The following is a 21,369-nucleotide window of genomic DNA, read 5'->3' as shown; positions in this document are numbered from 1 at the left end:
ACTGGTATTGGCAGACAATGTAGATAGAGTCAAGATAGGATCCGGTATCTTATTAGATAAACAGAAAATAAAGGGATACTGCCTTTGCCCATTGACAATGGTATTGCTGTTTTAGGAAGAGTTGACAACCTGTTAAATGTTAAATAATTACTTTAAGCAAAGTTTGCTTTTTACAAGTGGTAATAACACGCATTAAATTGTACAATAAATTATTAAACACTTGAAGGGTTGCAAACTCCAAATGACTTTTGAAGTGCACATAACTAAAATTCTTTCTTGCGTACAATGAAAATACCCAGTTCCTTAAAATGCATTATTTATGCTGGTCAAGTAAATGCATTAAATTTGTAGTGTTACAGCTGAGTGGTACAGAATGACATTTGGTAATGCAAAGCAGGTATTAGTGGATGTCCAGAATAATAGCATTATTTAATTCTCTGTCCTATGAATTATAGATAAAATAGAAATGTTTGTACTGTATAAAATACATTTGCTTTTTTTTCTGAAATATTTTCGTGTTAGTCATATGATAGACAATATTATACTTAATTAGAAAATTCTCTCTTTACAGGCTATTGTAATTTCATTTCTACAACTTTCCTTCTGCATTTTTATTCATACTCAAAAAGTTGAGCATAAATACTAATGAGCTGTATTTTTTAAACACACTTTAGGTATATATTTCAGTCCAGATGCTGACAGTCTGCAGTATTACAAGGAGTACATCGAAAATCTGCCCTTAACTGACGATCCGGAAATATTTGGAATGCATGAAAATGCCAATTTAGCTTTCCAGGTTTGTGTGCTTATGGGTATTTGCCCTAATTTAATTGTGTGAAGCATGGAATCCACCACAGCTTAAATAATGATTTAATCATAATAGTCTGTTAAACACAGATAATAGGCAGTAGTCAATCTTCCAATAAGAATGTTTGTTTCCTAGAACCATAAGGTTGTAATACAAAATTACAGACTAAAATTAAAGACTTCAATTGTGATGCCAAGTTAACTACAATAATAATAATAATAACTGCACATTGAACAGATTTTAGACGTGCATCAAAGAGCAACCTGTTTCCATTGCATAGAGAATAAACTCTAGATGATCCTTCTAAAAGGAGCATGAAATGTCAAGGTAATCTGTTTTAAAAGTTTATAAATAAAGTTGAAAATAGCACTGGAAAAAAATACAAACACATCTCTCTTTTTACAAGCATGGCACCTTATTAGTCTGTATGCTCAATGCACAGTGAAACAATGTTTAATTTAGAAATACCCTGGAAGACAGCAGCTAGAGAATAATGAACTCTCTTTCTTGTTAAAAAAAAATCTGTCATCTCCCAGCTTTTGTATACTTTTTACTTCAAATGAGGATGGAACTAAGGTACTTAATATGTAAATCATGACTTTAAAATAGATAAGCTGTGTGTGATGGGTCTCAAATATATTTGTAAAACTGTTGCGTAGTACCAGTGGAAAAAAAATATTAGTTATATTTTAATATTTATTTGAATTTGTACTAGTATCTTTATTATTTGTATTATCTCATTTTCTAACAAATAAGTTTGTTACAGTTTCTTAACTGTTACAAAATGGCATTATTAAGTTAACAGTAACTTAATAATGTTTAAGAAAATAAACCTTAATTAGAAATTGCATATTTAGCACTGCTCTTTGATTTTCATGGCAAATAACCTGGTGACTCCTGCCACGTGCATGGTGGTCATACACTATAGTACGACCCACCATCACTCCATTTCCACTTGCTATGATTGACAACTGGACAGTTCAGTGTTAGTTATTGGTTCCTGGTCTTGTAGTTAGTGCACACCGCTTTCATAATAGACACTGTGTGAGGGTGAGCGATAGGGAGGTTTCCACACAGTAGCATATATCATTGGACTTTGCAGTCTTGCGAAAAAATGAAAATGTGAAACCCTCATAGCCCCCATTGTTTTGGGGTTGACAAGGGATTTAGGGGTTCTGGCTTACATCATTTTCCAGGTTCCAAAAGTTACACCCTTGTATATGTTTTTTTAAATTAGTATGAATTAAAATTAATGCATTTAATTTCTCTGTATAGCGCAAGGAAACAAGTACTTTAATTAATACCATATTGGATGTGCAGCCAAGGACTACAGCTCAGGGGGCAGGGAAAAGCAATGATGAAATTGTGAGTGAATTGGCTGCCTCAATCCTGGCAAAGCTACCAGGTAATGTTTGCATTATTTATTGTATAAGATCAGTTGTCTTTATATCTGAATTATACTAGCCATTATACTAGCCATAAACTCATATTTTTTTAATTATTTCAAAGTAGTATTATAATATATTATTGTTCATAATAATTACTAGGATGATGAGTATTATGTCATACATGTCATGACATCTCCTCCCATCAGCCCATTCGCTCCCGCCACTCCACTGCATCTACATCTGTCCTCACTAAAGTCATTAACTCTCTGCTAAATCTAAGGAACACTTCACAATTCCTGTCTTTCTTCACCTCTCTGCTGCCTTCAGTATTTTTGACCACCCCCTCCATTTGCAAACTCTCCAATCTATATGCCTTCATAACACTGTCCTCTTCTGTTTTCCTCTTACTTCACCAACCACTCCATTTTTGTCTTCACACCTGACTCCACCTCCTTCCCTCTTCTCTTTCTTGTCAGACTTTCCCTAGTATTTGTTCTTGGCCTCCTGCTTTTTTCCCTCTACACATCCTTCCTTGGTGACTTCATCAGCTCCTTTGGCTTCCAGTGCCACCTGCATGCTGGTGACACCCAAGTCTGTTTTTTCTTCCCTGAGCTCTCCACTTTCCTCTTCACTCATGTCTCCTGCTGTCTCTCTGCCATCTCATCTTGGATGTCTAAGTGCTTTCTTAAAATTTCTAAGACTGAAATCATGCTTCCTCACCTCCCCCATCTCTCTTTCTGTTGATAACATTATCCTCTTCTCTGTCCCTCAAGACCGCAACCTAGGTGTCATTGTCTCCTTCAAACCTCAGTCTCTCTCCAAATCCTGCCACTTCCACCAAAATATATCCAAGATATCCAAGATCCGGCCCATTCTCACCCTTTCTCATCATTGAAGCCACCAACACTCTTATCCACTCCTTTATAAACTCTAGCCTTGATTACTGTAACATCTTCCTCTTTGGTCTAGCCAACTCCCACCTTGCCTCTCTTCAGTTTATCCTTAATGCTGATGCCCACCTTGTATTTCCCTCCATTACTCAGCTGTCACTCTCTGCCAGTCGCTACACTGGCTCCCTGTGGCCTACAGAATTAAATTTAAACTCCTCACCCTTGCCTACAAAGCCCTCAGTCAATTCTCCCCCATCCCTACATCTCCAACCTCCTATTTCTACCTACACTCCTTTCCACCCCCCCTCTGTGCTGCCAATGACCGTCACCACACTACCAAACTGATTTTCTCTTGCAATTAACATTTACAGTACTTCGCCTGGACTGCTCCTTACCTGTGGAATGGTCTCCCATGTCCTATCAGATTAGCCTCTACTCTCCAAGGCTTCAAGAATGACCTTAAAACTCATTCTTTATTCAAACCTATCAGTCCTCCTCCTAAGTCCTTTGCCTCTGTTATCACCTCCACTCCCCCACTTGTGCCACCATATTTGTGTCTTCTCCTTCCTTCATTTAATGTGTAAGCTTTTACGAGCAAGGCCCTCTTCCCTCGTGTTCTCCTTTTACTAGTGCACCCCCATACCTCTAGGCCTACTTAACCTGTTTTCTTGAGTCCAGGCCTACTTGGACATTACCATCTCTCTTACTCATTGTCCTGTAAGTAACTTGATTTGCAGAATGAAGTTATCTTTATGTAATCTGTTAATTAGTGGATGTCTGGTCTTTGTATAATTATGTTTAAAAATGTATTATGGTTTGTTGCTGTCTGTGTAATGTATAATATTACTATACACTATACATTACTGTGTAATGTATACTACTGTAAATTTTATGTATGGCTCTGCGGACCTTTTGTGGTGCCTTATAAGTAAAAGCTAATAATAAAAAACAATAACATGATGAAATATATATCACATGATGGTACATGGAATTACATATAAAATAAGTCAACATTTAAACTAATTATGGTTAATATCAATTTTAGGACAGGATAATATCTTAGATAGTAACAGCAATCCTACATTCCACATGTTTTACAGAGAGTGACATTTATTACCCACATCTTAACCACTTTAGACATAGTAGCTGTATGCATTTATCTCTCTCACCAACTAGTGGCACCTGCCTTCCACTGGATGGTTTATTGAACAATATCAGTAATATGATTGAGATAATTCTGTACTTGTACCTTTGTTATGTAGAAAAATTGGATATGGAGGCTGCATCAGAAATACTGTTTGCCAAAGACTCTAAAGGACGTGTTAGTTCGTTGACAACTGTACTTGGACAAGAAGTGGACAGATTTAATAATCTCCTCAAAGTACTTAAGGTAAATTCGCTGAATAATGCATGACTATTAGCTTTATCATCCTTTAAGTTACTTTGGAAACACATAAATTCCTCTTTTTTTAGCTTGATCAATTCTGCACAATTTTGTTTTTTCTGGAACTGATCTTTCAGTTTGTTTTACTAGCGGGGAGCTCCAAGTAAAATGACATAGAGATATAGGAGAGGGGTGTGTGTGGGACAACACACCAGGCCTAAAGGTGGCAAAAAGGTAAATCGAGCCCTGAGTGGGAGGCACTGCTCATGTAAATGTGTGTGGGTCTCTGTCAATAATCAATTTATGGGGCATTACTGATATACCATTGAAGAGCACTGAGGAGATCAGAGGATCAGGGATCTCAAAACGACTCCCTTGCTTGTGGCTCTTTGGTCTTAAAGTGACTCTATTGCAAATAATCTGATTATGTATTGAGGATGTGATTTTTTTTTCTCTTTCAAGCTTTCTGCACAATCTATTTTTCACATTGAGTGAACAAAGTTGACATGGTGAAATTGGGCATAATTTTTTCACATGTAGGATTATTCAAAGTGAGAGTTTACTTGAAACAAACAGTTTGATGTGAGAGATAAATCATGGAGAACATGTGAGTCGGCGCACCGTGTCATCCATTTCAGTGTGGCACGCCTGATTGGACGCTGTACACAGAGTGCGCTGTGCAATCAGTCTTGTTTCACTCTCTTTGTCTCAAATAAACTCCATGTTTAATTGAAATATGCCCAAATCATTCTCTATCTTAAAATTCGAAATTAACATTAAAATCATGTTTTTCTCACTTCTAGAATCATATATATTTTAAAAATGTATTGAATGTTGTTTGTTGCTTTTGATCTGTTAAATGAAATGTGGATATCCCACGTGCTAAGTATTATGTATTTATCTTCTCCCACAGACCTCTCTAGAGACCCTTAATAAAGCTATTGCTGGCTTTGTGGTTATGTCTGAGGAAATGGAAAGAATATACAAAAGCTTCCTGAATAATCAAGTTCCTACATTGTGGGCTGATGCTGCCTACCCCTCTCTGAAACCCCTGGGATCATGGGTCAAAGATCTGGTGCTGAGGATAGCATTTATAGATGTAAGCACTGACTTACATGCATGACGTGGATCTCTCTCTCTCTCTCTCTCTCTCTCTCTCTCTCTCTCTCTCTCTCTCTCTCTGTTCTTTTATTTGGTTTAAATAACTTGGAAATATTGGTAAATGCACTGCAATAACAACATAATCTTAGTTACAGATGAAGTGTTGCAGAAATTTGTGAAGTTATGGACACATGTTTATATAAAAAGTACAAATGAGGAACAAAACGTATTCTTTAACATTAACATTCACAGATATAATATTTTCCAGACTAATTCTATTTCACATTGAATACACTTCCTATCTGAATACTGTTCTTTGGCAATGTCTGTGATAGGCGTCTGTACTTACAAACAGCAAAAATGTATTTACACCTTTGCATGACATTAATCCCACTACAACCCCCAGCAAACCTGTTATTCATGGGTCACTACTGAAAGAAGTGTATGGTCTAATCATTTGGGTCATCAGGTATATTTACTAAACTGCAGGTTTGAAAAAGTGGAGATGTTGCCTATCATTTATTTAGTATATTCTACAAAATGACAGCTAGAATCTGATTGGTTGTTATAGGCAAAATCTCCACTTTTTCAAACCCACAGCTTAGTAAATATACCCCATGGTCTCAAAATGTTTGGCAGTGGTTTGGGACATGTCAGAGGCATGTTATATATTAACGTTTTGCAGATAAATTTGTGCATTTTATTTGTGCTATTTTTAGACAAAGTAATTTGCACTTTATATTTGGGGTTTTTTTGGTTATCTTTACAACTAGTCCAAACTGTCAAGTTCTCGAAAGTTTTGAATGTAAATATATTTTTTATGCAATATAATATAATTTCCCCTAGGCATGGATTCAGGTGGGTCAGCCAAAGTCTTTCTGGATTTCGGGTTTCTTTTTTCCTCAAGGTTTTCTCACAGGTAATGTCTACATATTCTAATTCAAGTGGCTTTTCTCATTTTAGGCTTGAAATAAAATATTTTTCATTTGCTTGTCAGTAATCAGACCCAAGTATAAATTATGGTATTTTAATTTTGCTTGAAACCTCCAGTCATTTTAAAATGTAGGAAATATGTTCTTCTTGTCCTATACAAAAATACACTCCCTGTTGTGTATTTGAATGAATGGTACATAAGACTACCTAAGTGAACATTATACGGCCACAGTGCAGTCGCAGGGCGTATCATGACTTCAAATTTATGTGTATAAGCCTTGACCCTTCAATATATGATGTGCATCTATCTATCTATCTATCTATCTATCTATCTATCTATCTATCTATCTATCTATCTAGCTATCTATCTATCTATCTATCTATCTATCTTTCTTTCTATCTATCTATCTATCTACTGTATTATATATATATATATATATATATATATATATATATATGTATATATATATATATATATATATATATATAGTGAGACTATTAAAATGAGATAAAGGGTTGAAGAGGAGTTACCCTTTATGGACACTCACTGTTGTCTGGTAGGTTCCACAGTCATTTCCACTCCACGAAAGAACTTGATATTGCATCAGGTCTGACTTGGTGGAAGTTAGGCCTCGTCTACATTTTTTCTAAATGCCCTTTTCCAAATGGAAAGCAAAGCTTCAAACGCGGAAAAGTGCCACATGCAATAAAGATAATCCTTGATGCCTCCATCTTTCCCCACACCCTTTCCCACAGAGATAGGTCACTTCTTTTTATCTTCTTGTGTGACTATGTTAAACTCAATATAAATGAAATTTGCTGATGCCTTCTGAAAACTGCAGTTATGAAACAATGATGGCTCTAGTCAATCTAATAATATTTTATGTAAAATACATGTGTTTTAGGAACCTTGCAGAACCATGCTCGCAAATTTAACTTGCCAATAGACGAACTTTGCTTCCATTACAATATCCTCCCATGTTATCGAGACCAAGCAGCAGTCATTGAGGCAATGAAAACCATGAAGTTAGGAGAAGAGTTGTCTATGGATAAACAGGTACAATACATATAAGGATTTGTTCAAGTAGTGTAGAACAATCAAATTGCTGCAGATAGAGAAAACGGGTAAGTCATGTGACCAGTCTTTGAATGCCACATGTCTATCAGCATTTATACACAGCAGCAGGCAGCCATTCATTATCTAGGGCCACTGATTTTGTGTGTGCTTTGTGTTGCAATTTAAATTAAATCTTTCATCGGTGGTCTCTTCTATTCACCAAGTCATTTTGTAGATGAATTCTCCTGATTTAATGTTGCTTTCCATTATTAGTTTTTTTTAACCCAGAAAGACCTATAATTAATATGTGTCTTTTTAATACACCTGCCACTCTTAAAAATGTGTTAGAACTTCTAGGGAAAATGAAATAATTTACAGCACAGCTGGCCAAGTTGTATGAAACGTAACAAAAATAATTGAGATGTTCCACAATTGAACAATTTTACATGCATTAAATAATAAACCTTGTCTTGTGTCCTAAAATGATGGTACACCTGCTAACCAATACATACATAATTAAAAAAATGTGTGCAGTGTTCTATATTTCAAGCTGTTTTGTTTTACATTTACACTGCCAATACTTGGAGAATAGTTCTGTGGATTACAGCAAGGACAGATATGAAAGAGAAACAGAGAGAATGACAGTTTTTCACAGGTTTTGTCTTCCTGTAATAGTAGAGACTAAAATAATAAAAAAAGTGGCAACTATCTGGGAGTAATTAATAAAAAACTGTAAAAAAAAATCACTATGATTTATATACACACTAAAGAGTATTTGCAGTTATCCCTATATTGTGCAGAGAAAAAGCTCACAATGTATTCACTAGTTTTTTTCTTAGACAATAAATACTGCTTTAAAATAATGTTTAAGTTGCAGAGTCACAACTTTATTTCTAATACAAATTAAACAGATGTCCATCTCCAAACTTCTATCACATTTTCCCTGCACTAAAACACTTAAAGTAAAACACTAAGGGCTAGATTTACTAAACTGCGGGTCTGAAAAAGTGGCGATGTTGCCTATAGCAACCAATCAGATTCTAGTTAACATTTATTTAGTGCATTCTACAAAATGACAGCTAGAATCTGATTGGTTGCTACAGGCAATATCTCCACTTTTCTAACCCGCAGGTTAGTAAATATACCCCTAAAACACTTACAAGTAAAAAAAATACTGGTGTTATCCAACAAGCAGTGAAAAAATGCCAAGAGTGCCAATAATGGAAATACAAATACATGGTTATCATCATCAACAACGTTTATAAGATGCCATATATTGTTCAGCGCAATGGTACATCAATACAAACAAACAGAGCAATAATACATAAATACAATAATAATACATAAACCATATAAAAGTAGGTGCATATTAGCATAAAACAAACTAGCATAAAACAAATACAACAATACACAAAGCTAACATAGTAAATAGCACAATACAGCATACCGTATACAGCCCAGAATGGGACAGCGACGTACAGACAGGGCCAACAGACAGGAGACAAAGACTAGATAAGACCCTGACCATGAGCACATTAACCTAATTAGTGTTACTCAAAGACATAGGGAAGTGGGTAATGGGAAAAAAAAAGCATATAAAAGCATATTTTAGATACTCTAACCTTGTACAAACTTGTACTATGGATACCATGTAAGTTCAGAGTGATGGATATTATCTTGCATTTGTTAGGGCCTCCCTAAGTTCTGCATAAGCTTTTAGAACAATAGCAGAGGTCTTCACCTATAGCAGCCACCTGTCCCATAGAGATAGTCCCTCTCACAGGTACTTGGATGCCCCCAGGACTCAGAAGTAGTAAAAGTTTTTACCAAAGGAACGGGTAGCAAGGAGCATGAGGTTGGGATGTAACTCTGTGGAAAAGTGCAAGGAGTAACCGGAGCCAATCCAGAGGTCTAAATATAGCATGACATCATACAAATGGGTACATAACATGATGGCTCATAGCATTTGTATGGGTCCCCCAATCCACAACAGACCATATGGTCAGACCATAGGGATGTCTCTCTGCCAGACAAGTCCTGTTTTAGCATGAGAATTCTGCAGTTATCTGGACTCCGATGTATGATTGCCTGCTAGTGAAAGTTACCATACTACATATTAAAATAGTTAATTTGTCTAAGGTGATATTGTCAAGATCGCCAGAGTAACTGAGAAAAGAAAAATACCCTTTCAAGTCTTAGGTTTTTATATCCATCTAACTTTTCAAGAAGACAAGATTATACATAACATGGGCATAACAATATACGGTACTTTCACTTTTCAGTTACCTACCCCCGAGGATGGTGTGTTGGTTCATGGGATGTACATGGATGCCAGTCGCTGGGATGATGAAAATATGGTGATTGAAGATGCGTTGCCAAGGGAAATGAATCCAATGTTGCCTGTAGTACACTTTGAGCCCCGCCAAAACTATCATCCCAATCCCAGCTTATATCAAGCACCACTCTATAAGACTGGAGCCAGAGCCGGGACACTATCCACAACAGGTAATGTGAATTTTCACCATGCTTTCTGCTTCTAGTTTCCAGAACAGCCAGTTTACTTTAGTTTCATCACCAAGTTTTCTTTACATGGTTAAATAAATAAAATTCTTAAACATTATAGTCTTTAAAAATAATATATTTGTATATATCTGCATGCTGGATAAAACAAGGGTTAACCTGTGTTTTATGAGATGCTTTGCGCAAACCATGCATTCAAGATTTCCCAATAATTTGGGCACTGCTGCATCTGTTTTGTGATAGCTTATGTGAGTCATTTATGGCTGGTCAGTACAGAACTTTTGAGAGCTTAAACTGTTTTCTCTCTTGTAATGTCACATGGCTGCTTTTGCATTTGGTTTTATGATGCCTGGATGCCTCACACTCACACTACAATATATATTTAAAAATGTTACCATTGCAGTATTATGAAATATTAGTGCTAACCTAAGACAGCAAAACATTGCAGATGTCGCAAAGGAATAAATCTATATTGTTGTTGACCACGTATAATACTCATAAGGTAAGAATAAAAAAAAGCTAGAAATAACATGGGTGCGCTTTAGCTGACTTGGATAAAGATACATAATATTTAAAATTGTCTAAACTTTATACTATGAATATCCATTGTAGAGAATTGTGTACAATGCTTGGCTTAGACACTTTAAGGGCCATTTACAACAATGCACAAATGTGCTAAATTTTTTAAACACTGTTCCTGGAAATTGGGAGCCCATCCACTTTTGCAAGATTGTGGGGTCCACATGAAAATGTTCAAGGTGTTTGTTCCAGGCTCATTTATGTTTTAAATTAATCAAGAGAATAAGGGAGCATTGGGACAGATTTTATTGCATGTGTCACTTTTGTGTTGAAAGTTTTTATTGCATTGATATCTGTATAATGTATAAATGGTAAAAAAGCTGTCTCTATAGGATGATTCCCGATTACTGGCACCTCCTGTGCATCTGTGAAAATCAAGAAAATCGGTGGTCACCTGCTATCTCCACCCATCAGATCTTTTGCACCCTTCATATATATGCAGCCATCTAGTTGTGAAGATTCATGCACTTGTAACAATGTGCACAGAATAGTACATATGGGGCACATTTTGAACTTTTGTAAAATATCCTCTTTGCCTATATATTGTGAAAATTAAAAATATGCCCCTCTCTATGTTTATACGTGCACAGACAATTAGCTGCCATTGCATTGTAAAACAGTACCAAAGAAACCTGTCGAAGAACCTCTTGTCTGCTCAAAAGTAGTCTTTGTTTTTTTGTTGGCCATTACAGATTCATACTAAATATGAATTAGAGTTTGGTTTTGTATGTATGGTTGTGACACTGAGAAATTTAACAGGACCCAGTGGAGAGTTGTTCGCAAAATGGTCGTAAACTGCAGTAAAAATAAAAGTGTGTGCAAAAATAGGCTATTTCTGCCCATATACAGAGCTGTCACATCTTGAGATGAATCCGGCTCTGCATCAGCAGCATATAGGCGCTTGCCAAGTCATCATGATCAGCATGTATTTGCACATGTGCTAAATATACACCTCCTAACAGGTGTATATTGTGTTTTTACAGGTCTGCATGAGCCAAATACTGTATTTAGTCTACGTCAGACCACCTCTTCCATCCCCCGTTCTGTTTCTCCAGACATAAGGAGAAGCAAGTACCAGATATGCGCAAGTCTGCATTGCTGCATATCCCTCCATTTTCTTTTTGGGCATACACAGTGTGAATTTGTGCAATTTACGTTACGCAAAGTGGTGTACATGCAACTCGGCATCAGCCTCATAATATCTCGGCACGAATAATACAAAGTACAATTCGACCTTCTTTTATAGGCTTTTATGAGACGATCATATACTATAATTACAGATTCCTATTTGGATTTTACAATTTGGTGATTTATTTTAATGATTGAAAGAGTGCCTATATCACTGCTGCTGCACCTGTGATATCGTCATTGCGGTGGGTGGAGCTTGAGCCATTAGAGTTCCACTGCTGTTTGCATGCGCCAAACTCATGTGCACATTAAGATATGAACTGGCTGAAAGCCAGAGAATGTCAAACAAACATAATTGCATGTGGCATTTGGCAGGAAGCATTTCAAACAAAGAAAACATGTGGCATTTGGAGGAAAGCAGATCAGGCAAAGAAGTGTGTGTTTGATAGGAAGTACAGCTGAGCACAGAATAGTGACTGATCGTTCAGTGTGCTGTTGTGAGGGGGTTAGTGAAGGTCACCACCCCCACCTGAAACAGTGCATGCTTGGTCAGGGTTTATAAACTCTTGTCCCAGGGAAAACAGTTCTCTTTGACCATACACATACACACACCTGGAAGCTTGGGCACTGGACATTACATTGCAATATAAGGTATTCTCTGCACTCCTGCAATTTCTGTCTGTCTAACCTTATCATCTATTTACCTTATATATACATTATGCCAGCAATTTCCAATATACTTTGCTTGCATGAATATGTAAAGTTTGTATTTCTATTAACTTTCTCAATCTTTAACTCTATTCACCTTATATGTTACATTTTATATACAAATATATATATATATGATAGATACAGCAAGAGAAGTAGGCGCTCGACGATGTATTAGTCCAACTAAGTGGGTGTTCCAATGTAGACAATAAGTAAAATGTTCCATGTTTCCTGGGTAGTTTTCAAACACCATGTACATCTACTCCAGTCTTGTATACATATAAAGGAGAGACAGAATACCAGAGGATCAGACGGATAGTGTATTAGTGAAGACCCATATCGGACTTACCATCTGATTTTTTGAAGAAAGGCTGCCTCTATACGTGGAATAGATGTACTAGTGGGATTGGACTAGTTATTATTATGTATTAAACAATACTGACTTGAGCGCCACTGTTTATTATCTATCTATTTCACAAATATATATATCCCTGCAATCTGCTTGTGTATATATATAATATAATATAATATATATAGTGTTTAAGTAACCTTTTACACATGATGGTCCCCTCCCCCCTCCTCCTTGCTCAGGCATGCTGTTGCTCTAATTACTTCTCTTACTTATCTCTCGTTTATATTCCTGTTTACTCCTACTTTCATGTATCTCTCTCCCATTTAATCCTTCTTTATCTCCCACTTAAACATATTCTCTTTGCACACATGCATAAATGCTTCCAATTTAAACACACACACACACACACACACACACACACACACAAGCTTATTCTCTCTCTCTCTCTCTCTACATAGGCCTTAAGGTTAACACAACAACAGAATAGATTAACAAATAAGATTTGGTTTACTATAAACTCACTTCTGAAGTGATCTAGTAAAATTTATATTACCATCATGTCTGCTGAAACTATAATGTATTATGTGCACTGTATGTAAGCATTTTATGTACTGTATACTTGATCTCAAAGTTATCTTTGTAAAGTAAAAGATTTACCTTGTATCTGTTTTTACTGAGGGAAAGGACGAGTGGATGGTGTGTTCATATAGATAATATAAATATAGATAGTATAAAGCCTGGTCAAAGAAAGGAATCGCATAAGTCGCTCTTACGGATCTCTAGTTGGGATGCGTAAGCATAACAAATGGGATCCTTGTTTATGGTTGGTGTGGCACAAGGCAAATGTTTAAAAAGGTTGTGTAAAATAATGCCTCTAAAGTACATCTGAGATGTCATGTGTGCTTGTTGTTCGATGTGACTAAAATAGCATAAAAGTCTCAAATTACATTCTATCCAAATAATTAATGAGATTAGTTATTAATAAGATCAAAAGCATTGTATCATTATTATGGCGGAATACACAGGATTCTATAACAATTGACACCGCATGTCATATTCATCATCTTTGACTCTTACTGTATATATAAGCCTACTTTTTCAGCACATTTTTTATGCTGAAAAAACCCCCCTCGGCTTATACTCGAGTGAGTGCCTGTTCTCCGGTCCCTCAGCTCTTATCTTCCGCAGTGGAAGTTAAGGGCTAAAGAAAATCCCTCCCTCCCTACCAGGCACAGAGGATAGTAAATACAGGGGGACATATCCAGAGCTCCTCGTCAATGAGAAAGAGATGCAAGATGTGTGTACTGTACTAAAGACAGCCTAGTAGGAGATGGGCGCAGTACCTGGACCTGGGGTGAGCAGTTTATCTAGTAATTATTAATGACAAACATATCCTCTCCAATATTTTCCAAATTGTGGCATCTGCTATCCCATGTGAATGCTATATACACTATATATACACACACAATATATACACCTTACTAATATGGTTGCTGATTTTTTGGTACATTTGGAGCCATTCTGGGAGCCTGAGTTTATTAAAAGAAGCAAGTAATTTCCCACTCTAGGCTTATACTCGAGTCAATAAGTTTTCCCGTTTTTTTGTGGTAAAATTAGGTGCCTCGGCTTATATTCGGGTCGACTTATACTCGAGTATATACAGTATTTTTTTTTATATCCATTTGTGGTATATCAGGAGCACTGTCCTCCATTTAAGGAGCTAGTGAGATAAGTTATAGTAGGAAGAGAGTTTCAAAGATCATATAATGGATGGACTCACCTACTCTGCTATTGTGTCTGCCATTTTGTGAATATAGTTGCTGTGCTGGACTCTTATCCAATTTATTAAACTGTCTTGTTACAGACGTTTCAGCCATATAGCCTGAATTTTAGATAGTAGGTGTAGTTACTAATACTGTATTATATTCAGATAACGGAGCATCAAATTTTGTGGTTTGAAATCATATTTACCGAAAATGGTTACATACTTTTTGCAAATAATTTACATCTAATCAGAGCAGGAACTGTAATAAATACAAGATATAATAAGAGGTAAATAATGATGCTTAGACTAGAATTTTGCTGATGGATGGTTTTAGCACCTTTGATATGTAGCAGGCTATGGTATATATAATCTATTTATTTTACTTGTGAAAGTCATTGTATAGTACTTTGTCACATTCTTCATTTCCATTGTGTTTTGTACATATTGTTGAGAAACTTTGCCACTGACAACATTTTATTGAGTTTAACAAATTAGATAGATTTACCAATTGATAACGGGTACTGCAATGAGAAAGTAGACAAACACTTTTCTTTAAACATTTTTAAATACCGTATATACTCGAGTATAAGTTGACCCGAATATAAGCCGAGGCACTTAATTTTACTACATAAAACTGGGAAAACTTATTGACTCGAGTATAAGCCTAGGGTGGAAAAGAGCGCTAATTTAAAAACCTAAATAAAAATGATAGGTTCAATCTATGAAATCATTTTTAGCTAAACCATAAATAACAGTAGATGACAAGGAACATTCATAAATGATTATAAAATCATTGGCATTGGGTACAACCTAACCTAAATAAAGGGGTATATAAGGGGTAGGGATATAAATGTATGAACATGGTGGCTGTATTGTTTGTTCATTATGTAATTGCACTGTAAATTAAAAAAAAAAGGAGAGAGAGAGAGAGAGAGAGATTGAGATTTTTTCACTTACCCGGCAGTGGAACGCATAGGTGTTCCAACAACAGGCATATGCGTTCCTGTGTTGGAACGCATATGCAGAAGTTCAAGCCGAGGGACCGGACACCAGGTAAGTTCACCCGTCTATAAGCCGAGTGCCCTTTTTCAGCATACTTTTTGTATACACGAGTATATACGGTAATACTCAATAATGCACTGCATCGTTTATTCAGTCATACTTCCCTATTAGGAATACTTTATGACTTTATGACAATGAATATGCTGTTATGAACTGGCTGCCAGAGGATTTGATGATAAGTTATTTTCCACTCCCACTGTTTTATACTTCTGTTGCAATATGAGATCATGTACACATTGGCGTTCATTTGAAACATTTAACAAATGTTATTAAAGCCTATTAAACACATTTTGGTGACAGTAGTTCAAAAAAATGATAAATGCAAACGGACACATTTTCTGACAAGCCTTTACTTTACTTTGCTTGACGTCACTTTTGTCATTGCCTACAGCGTTTATAATCTTTAACATTAGCTAAAATGCAGTGGAGTTCTTTGGGGATGCTCATGAAATATATAGCGTACTATGCTTTAGGGAACACATTAAAGAATGTGCCTCTAATGCTCTGTGGAAGCGAGTACAAAGTACAAGGTTTTGGCTGTGCTTTTATCTAGTGTCAGTTATAAAACCCATGTGTAGGAGTTGTAAGTGACTTTATTCTAACCTGCTCTTGTTTTCTTTTCCCAGGCCACTCCACTAACTTTGTGGTCACAGTGCTTTTACCATCAGAGAGACCAAGTGACTATTGGATATCAAAGGGGTCAGCACTACTTTGCCAACTAAACGAGTAACTCGAAGACAAGAGGAAGGGTCAGCTTGCCAATGTTACATGCCAAATTAAGATATACATGTATACTTTTCACAGAACCTAATTTATAGCAGAATATATTTGTTTTAAATATACAAATAAAAATCAACACGATATGGGCTGTGTTTGTGTTTTTAAACATTTGGTGAATATTGTCTAACAGAGTTGCCTTGTTAAGGAATAAAAACTTTGCCATAGGCCTCAGGTTAGTTGAATGGAATGTTGGCAAATAGTGACAAGAAGTGGAAAAAAATATAACAACCACAGTAGAGCAAATAGCCTAAAACCTAATACAACAAACATGTGACATACCAAACCTGAGTGTTGGGTGGCAGCACAGGATGGATCTCGAATGTCTGGAGGCCATATCTAGACCACAACAATTGAAGAGGTTTTTAAAATATTTCTATTTCTGTTATCACAGATTATTTCAATTTTGTTTCAGGTGCAGGTACAATTCCCATCCTTATAAGAATTGTGTAGACCAGTATTTTATGGATGTTGTCAGACTTTCTGCTTGTTCTTCTCCTAATATTTATATTGCAATATGCTTGGCCAGATAGGTCTTATGGTTAAAACAAATGTTTGCTAATACATATAGTGAGGGGCCTGAGGGAGAGTGTAGTTCTTTTTTTACAACATACAGTATTCACAGGTACTGTGGATAATTTGGTTTAGATATTGAATTGCCTTGTATTTATTACCTCCCCTGAAGTCACTCAATCTTTAACATGAAAAGATGTGGTATAATGAAAGGCTCTTCATTTAACCATTTCTTGCCATTGTAATTCTGAAAATTCTGAAAACTATATGATTCAAGCGGTGTTATACATAGTTGCCAACTTGCTGAAGTTGGCTTCTGGGAGTCTGCTGGGGGAGGTGGGCATGATGGGGGCTGGGCTCCAAAATGCGCGTCATTTTGGCCCCACCCCTGTGATGTAATGATGCAAACGCGTCATTTGACAGTAGGGGGCAGGGCCAAACGCCGCGATTCCCGGTGAATCGCGGCATTTTAGACCTAATTCTGCTCACTTCACTAGGAAGTGGGCAGAATTCTGCCAGATGCGGGAGATTGCCACACTCTCCCGGGAGTCCGTGAGACTCTCGCAAAATGCGGTAGTCTCCCGGACATTCCGGGAGAGTTGGCAAGTATGGTGTTATATAAATCTATAGTTGGCATAAAATCACATCCAGTATGAGGGTTTTTGTTAAAAAAAAAGATGCTGGTTTGCAAACTAAACCTTATGCAAAAACATTATTGTCTGATGAAGGAGTTGAACGTAAATCAGTTTGAATCAATTTGTGTACAGTTTGTCACAGTGCCAAATTGAACATCTTGTCCCTGTCGTTTGTTTTATTTGTATCTTCTAATTACAGACCTTGAGCCTGATTCATTAAGGAAAGTTAAGCGTAAGTAAATAAGTAAGGCAAAACTATGTTGCATTGGAGGGGGAGGTAAATTTAAAATGTGATGTGTGCTACATGAAAAAACAGCCAGTATTTTCCTTATGTGGAAAATAATAAAGTAATTTGCACCCCTTGCATTGTAACCTGGTTTTGTCCAGAAAACTTGAGTAAGAAAACTTACTCAATGTTTTGCTTAACTTTCCTTAATGAATCAGGCCCCTTGTCTCTTGGAGAGGCTGCAGGAGACGCTCATGTGTTTGTGTAGTATAGTAAGGGCATGCAGATGCAAGATAACCACGCCCCTTTGCAATGCACATAACTTTAAAATATGCCATATATGAGGCAAAATGTTGTGTGTCCCATAGGCCGGGTTCATGTTTATGTGTTGATGATGATGACTGCCACTTCTGTGCTATGGATTCATCTGTATGTTATCTTGAAAGTTGCATGTATATAAATATATGTGGCCAGATGTATTTTTGCAGCTAGTTTTGGATATTTGTGCTCTCAACTCTAAATCGGGCATCTTTTTATAGGCAACGTACTCAAAATGCATGCAATCTCGCTCATGAGCACCACATCTGAAGATTTTGTACCATTTGTATGGATCCCAGGTTACGAAACCTGAATTGCACATAAAAAAATGTGTCTTGATATGCTGTTTACAAATTTTGTGTTTTTAGAAAAATTGCACTTGGATACATTCCAACTTTGGTGTCATTGCTGATGCATTGTCCACAGAGAAAACTGCAAACTCCAGAATTACTGTCTAATGGCAGTGTCTTCTCTGAAGCCTGTCCACAAGTAGTGCTGATTGGCTGGAGCTAGTGAAAACTGTTGTTACTCTCGTATCAACCCCTCATGGGCTCTGAATGAATTTCATTGTATCAATGAATTTAATTGATACAGTGTAGTTCATTCATAACACACATCTACATGCAAATAGCCAATCAGATCAGATGTATCATGCTCCAGACAATCAGTGGCAAGTTGTTCTGAATAGCTCCTCATGGATAGTCCCGTTCTCATTCATTCATGTCGAGGGTCCACTGTGAGCAGGTCCTGTGTCATTCCACGGTATTGAAATGACTGGTTGGATTTTACTCCAACCAGCACTGGGCTGGCAGCAGTTGGGTTAATATGACTGGGCGTTTTCTCTGTCGGCAATCACAATGTCTATATTTTATCCCTGTAAGAGACATTTAAATGCCAGGATTTTGACTGTCGGGATTTTCGTGTCAGTCATATTTCCAGCAGTATTTCTCCTGGACAAACCATGTTACAATGTTAGGGGGTGCAAATTAGTTTAATATTAGTTCACTATTTTGCACATAGGTTAAATACGGGCTGTTTTTTCATGTAGCACACAAATACTTGATAGCTTTATTTTTACACTGAAATTTAAAGATGATCTAGGACTGCCCTATCAAACTATAAATGTGACCTCATATATTCAATTTACATCCTCCTCCAATGCAAGATGGTTTTGCCAAGGTGCAAAGTTGCTCCTGTTTTTCTGCTTTACTTTCCGTAATGACTCAGGCCCTTAGTGTTCTGTGTCATATTATGCAGCTTTAGTTAGATCACTCTTATCAGCTCCCTATTTTCCTCACTGAGAGGTTTAACACAGCTATTAGTTAAAATAAACAATAGGGTGGATGTATTATAATCATGCAATGCAGTGAAAGTTTGCTCCAGGGAGATAAACATTGAAGATGTGGGCGAAGAGATAACTAATCTTAACCGGCCATCACATGTAAGATAGGGTTAAGCTTTTTGTCCTATTCTATCTTACTCTTTCTGTATACAAAGATTATAACAATTATTATTATCATTTGTTTATATGTGTCAGCATACCCCACAGGGCTTTATAATTGGGAATAAACACAGTATTAAAACAAAATTGAGTATTTCCATACAGACACTGTGGTAACTGTGCTCTATTTGCAGTCTTACAATCTATAGATTTACCCAATAACAAATGTATGTACTATACTATGTTTTTATTATTTCGGTAGTAGTGTTCCTTTAATGGTGCCTATTGGGACTACATAAAATACCTTTAATACCTGCGAATAGGTAAGTCTCTCTGTGTTTTATAAGACCTTTATACAGAGATCCTACACCATCATGGGATTTAAACTAGTTTTAAAAGTTTTTCCAACCCATCCGGAAGAATCCATTTAAACATGTAAAATTAAATATTTATCTGGGAAAATTGACATTTTACTAGCAACTACAAAAAAGTATCAGAGATTGTAGCACTCACAATAAAATAAATGCTTGTCAAGATAAAGTTGTATATGAATTCATTTTCGAAACAGGACATTAATAATCTGCAATCTATGTTAGACTATTAATCTACAGTTTCAGGTTCAGGTTCTTTGTTCTGAGTAAAGATGTGTTTTGTACTTTATACATTCTATCTGCTTGTGACAACTTTATACTTGCTTGATTGGCTTCAAAAATAGATATTGGTTGATGCATGTTAAGAGTTGTAAACAAATTGCTTCTTGAGAAGCTTGAACGTAGCAACATATTTAGTTGATGAAAGTCCTACTATTCTTAGTTTTCTACAGATCCATTGTTCATCACCATTCTCAGATGGAACAAATTTATGGCTACTGACTTCTGGATTTTCGTGTCCCCAGCCCAAGCTGCATTTATACAACCAGTTAACTTTGTCTCAGGCCTTTCAATTACTTATTGATAATTCCTTTCAGATACATGTAGTGGATAAAAAAAAGTGGAAACACCAATATAAAAACATAATAGGGTATTGACCACCATATATGGCCTGCATGCACTGTGATATTGAGTCTACCAATGTCTGGAATAATGCAGCACTATTCTACCAAAAGAAAGTCACTCAACGGACACCTGGTTCATGTTAGTGGAAAACACTTGGTCAGGTTTTATTCCACAATAACCCATAAATGCTTGATTGGGTTCAGACCTGAGAAAAGAGAAGGACGTGAAATATGGATAACATCCTTGTCCTGCTCATCAAGCTATTAGACAACCACACATGCTCTGTGGATAGAGCTATTGCCGTCCTGAAATATATCACTCCCATTAAGAAAGAAATGATGCAACATGGGGTGAATACGAACACTCGGTTCCATTAAACAGCCATTAGCATTGGCTTTTCCTTGTATTTTGACTGTACAAAACTTGTGCTTGAAAAATTCACCTGAAACAGCAGAGCCCTTCAACGTTGTTATCACCCACTCAAGACTGTACTTTTTATTAGGTTGGTGCCACACTGACCTGTCCTTTTGTCAAGAACACAGTGAAGGATGATTCATAGGACCATATCACCTTCATCCACGGCTCGATAGCTTGCCTGTGTGGCTTATAAACTGCAGCGTTAAATAATTTTTTATTAAACTGGCTGCTTGCACAACATGGTGAAATTTGAAGTCAATCGATCTGCCAGTTTTACCTTGCACTTTGAATTAATGGACGGATATTCTAATCATACAGTATGTGCTTATACACACCATTACCCTTTTTCTGATGATGTTTCTCCCTCAAATT

The 21,369-nt window shown here is 36.5% G+C and overlaps 1 protein-coding gene across 1 annotated transcript in view; it reads left to right on the top strand.

Moving 5' to 3' along the window:
• Positions 1-16,536, top strand: part of DNAH6 (dynein axonemal heavy chain 6) — a 218,960-nt gene extending 202,424 nt beyond the window's left edge. The window contains exons 69-76 of the mRNA XM_075199102.1: positions 675-796; positions 2,084-2,213; positions 4,349-4,476; positions 5,384-5,569; positions 6,418-6,490; positions 7,410-7,561; positions 9,844-10,066; positions 16,302-16,536. Coding sequence (XP_075055203.1) covers positions 675-796; positions 2,084-2,213; positions 4,349-4,476; positions 5,384-5,569; positions 6,418-6,490; positions 7,410-7,561; positions 9,844-10,066; positions 16,302-16,405 — 1,118 coding nt within the window. The 3' untranslated portion in view covers positions 16,406-16,536. The remainder of the gene's footprint in view (positions 1-674; positions 797-2,083; positions 2,214-4,348; positions 4,477-5,383; positions 5,570-6,417; positions 6,491-7,409; positions 7,562-9,843; positions 10,067-16,301) is intronic.
• Positions 16,537-21,369: the final 4,833 nt, after the last annotated feature.

Source organism: Mixophyes fleayi, chromosome 1, assembly GCF_038048845.1.
Source record: "Mixophyes fleayi isolate aMixFle1 chromosome 1, aMixFle1.hap1, whole genome shotgun sequence".
NCBI lineage: Eukaryota > Metazoa > Chordata > Amphibia > Anura > Limnodynastidae > Mixophyes > Mixophyes fleayi.
Note: the sequence above shows the minus strand (reverse complement) of the source record. Positions and strands in the feature narration are given on the sequence as shown.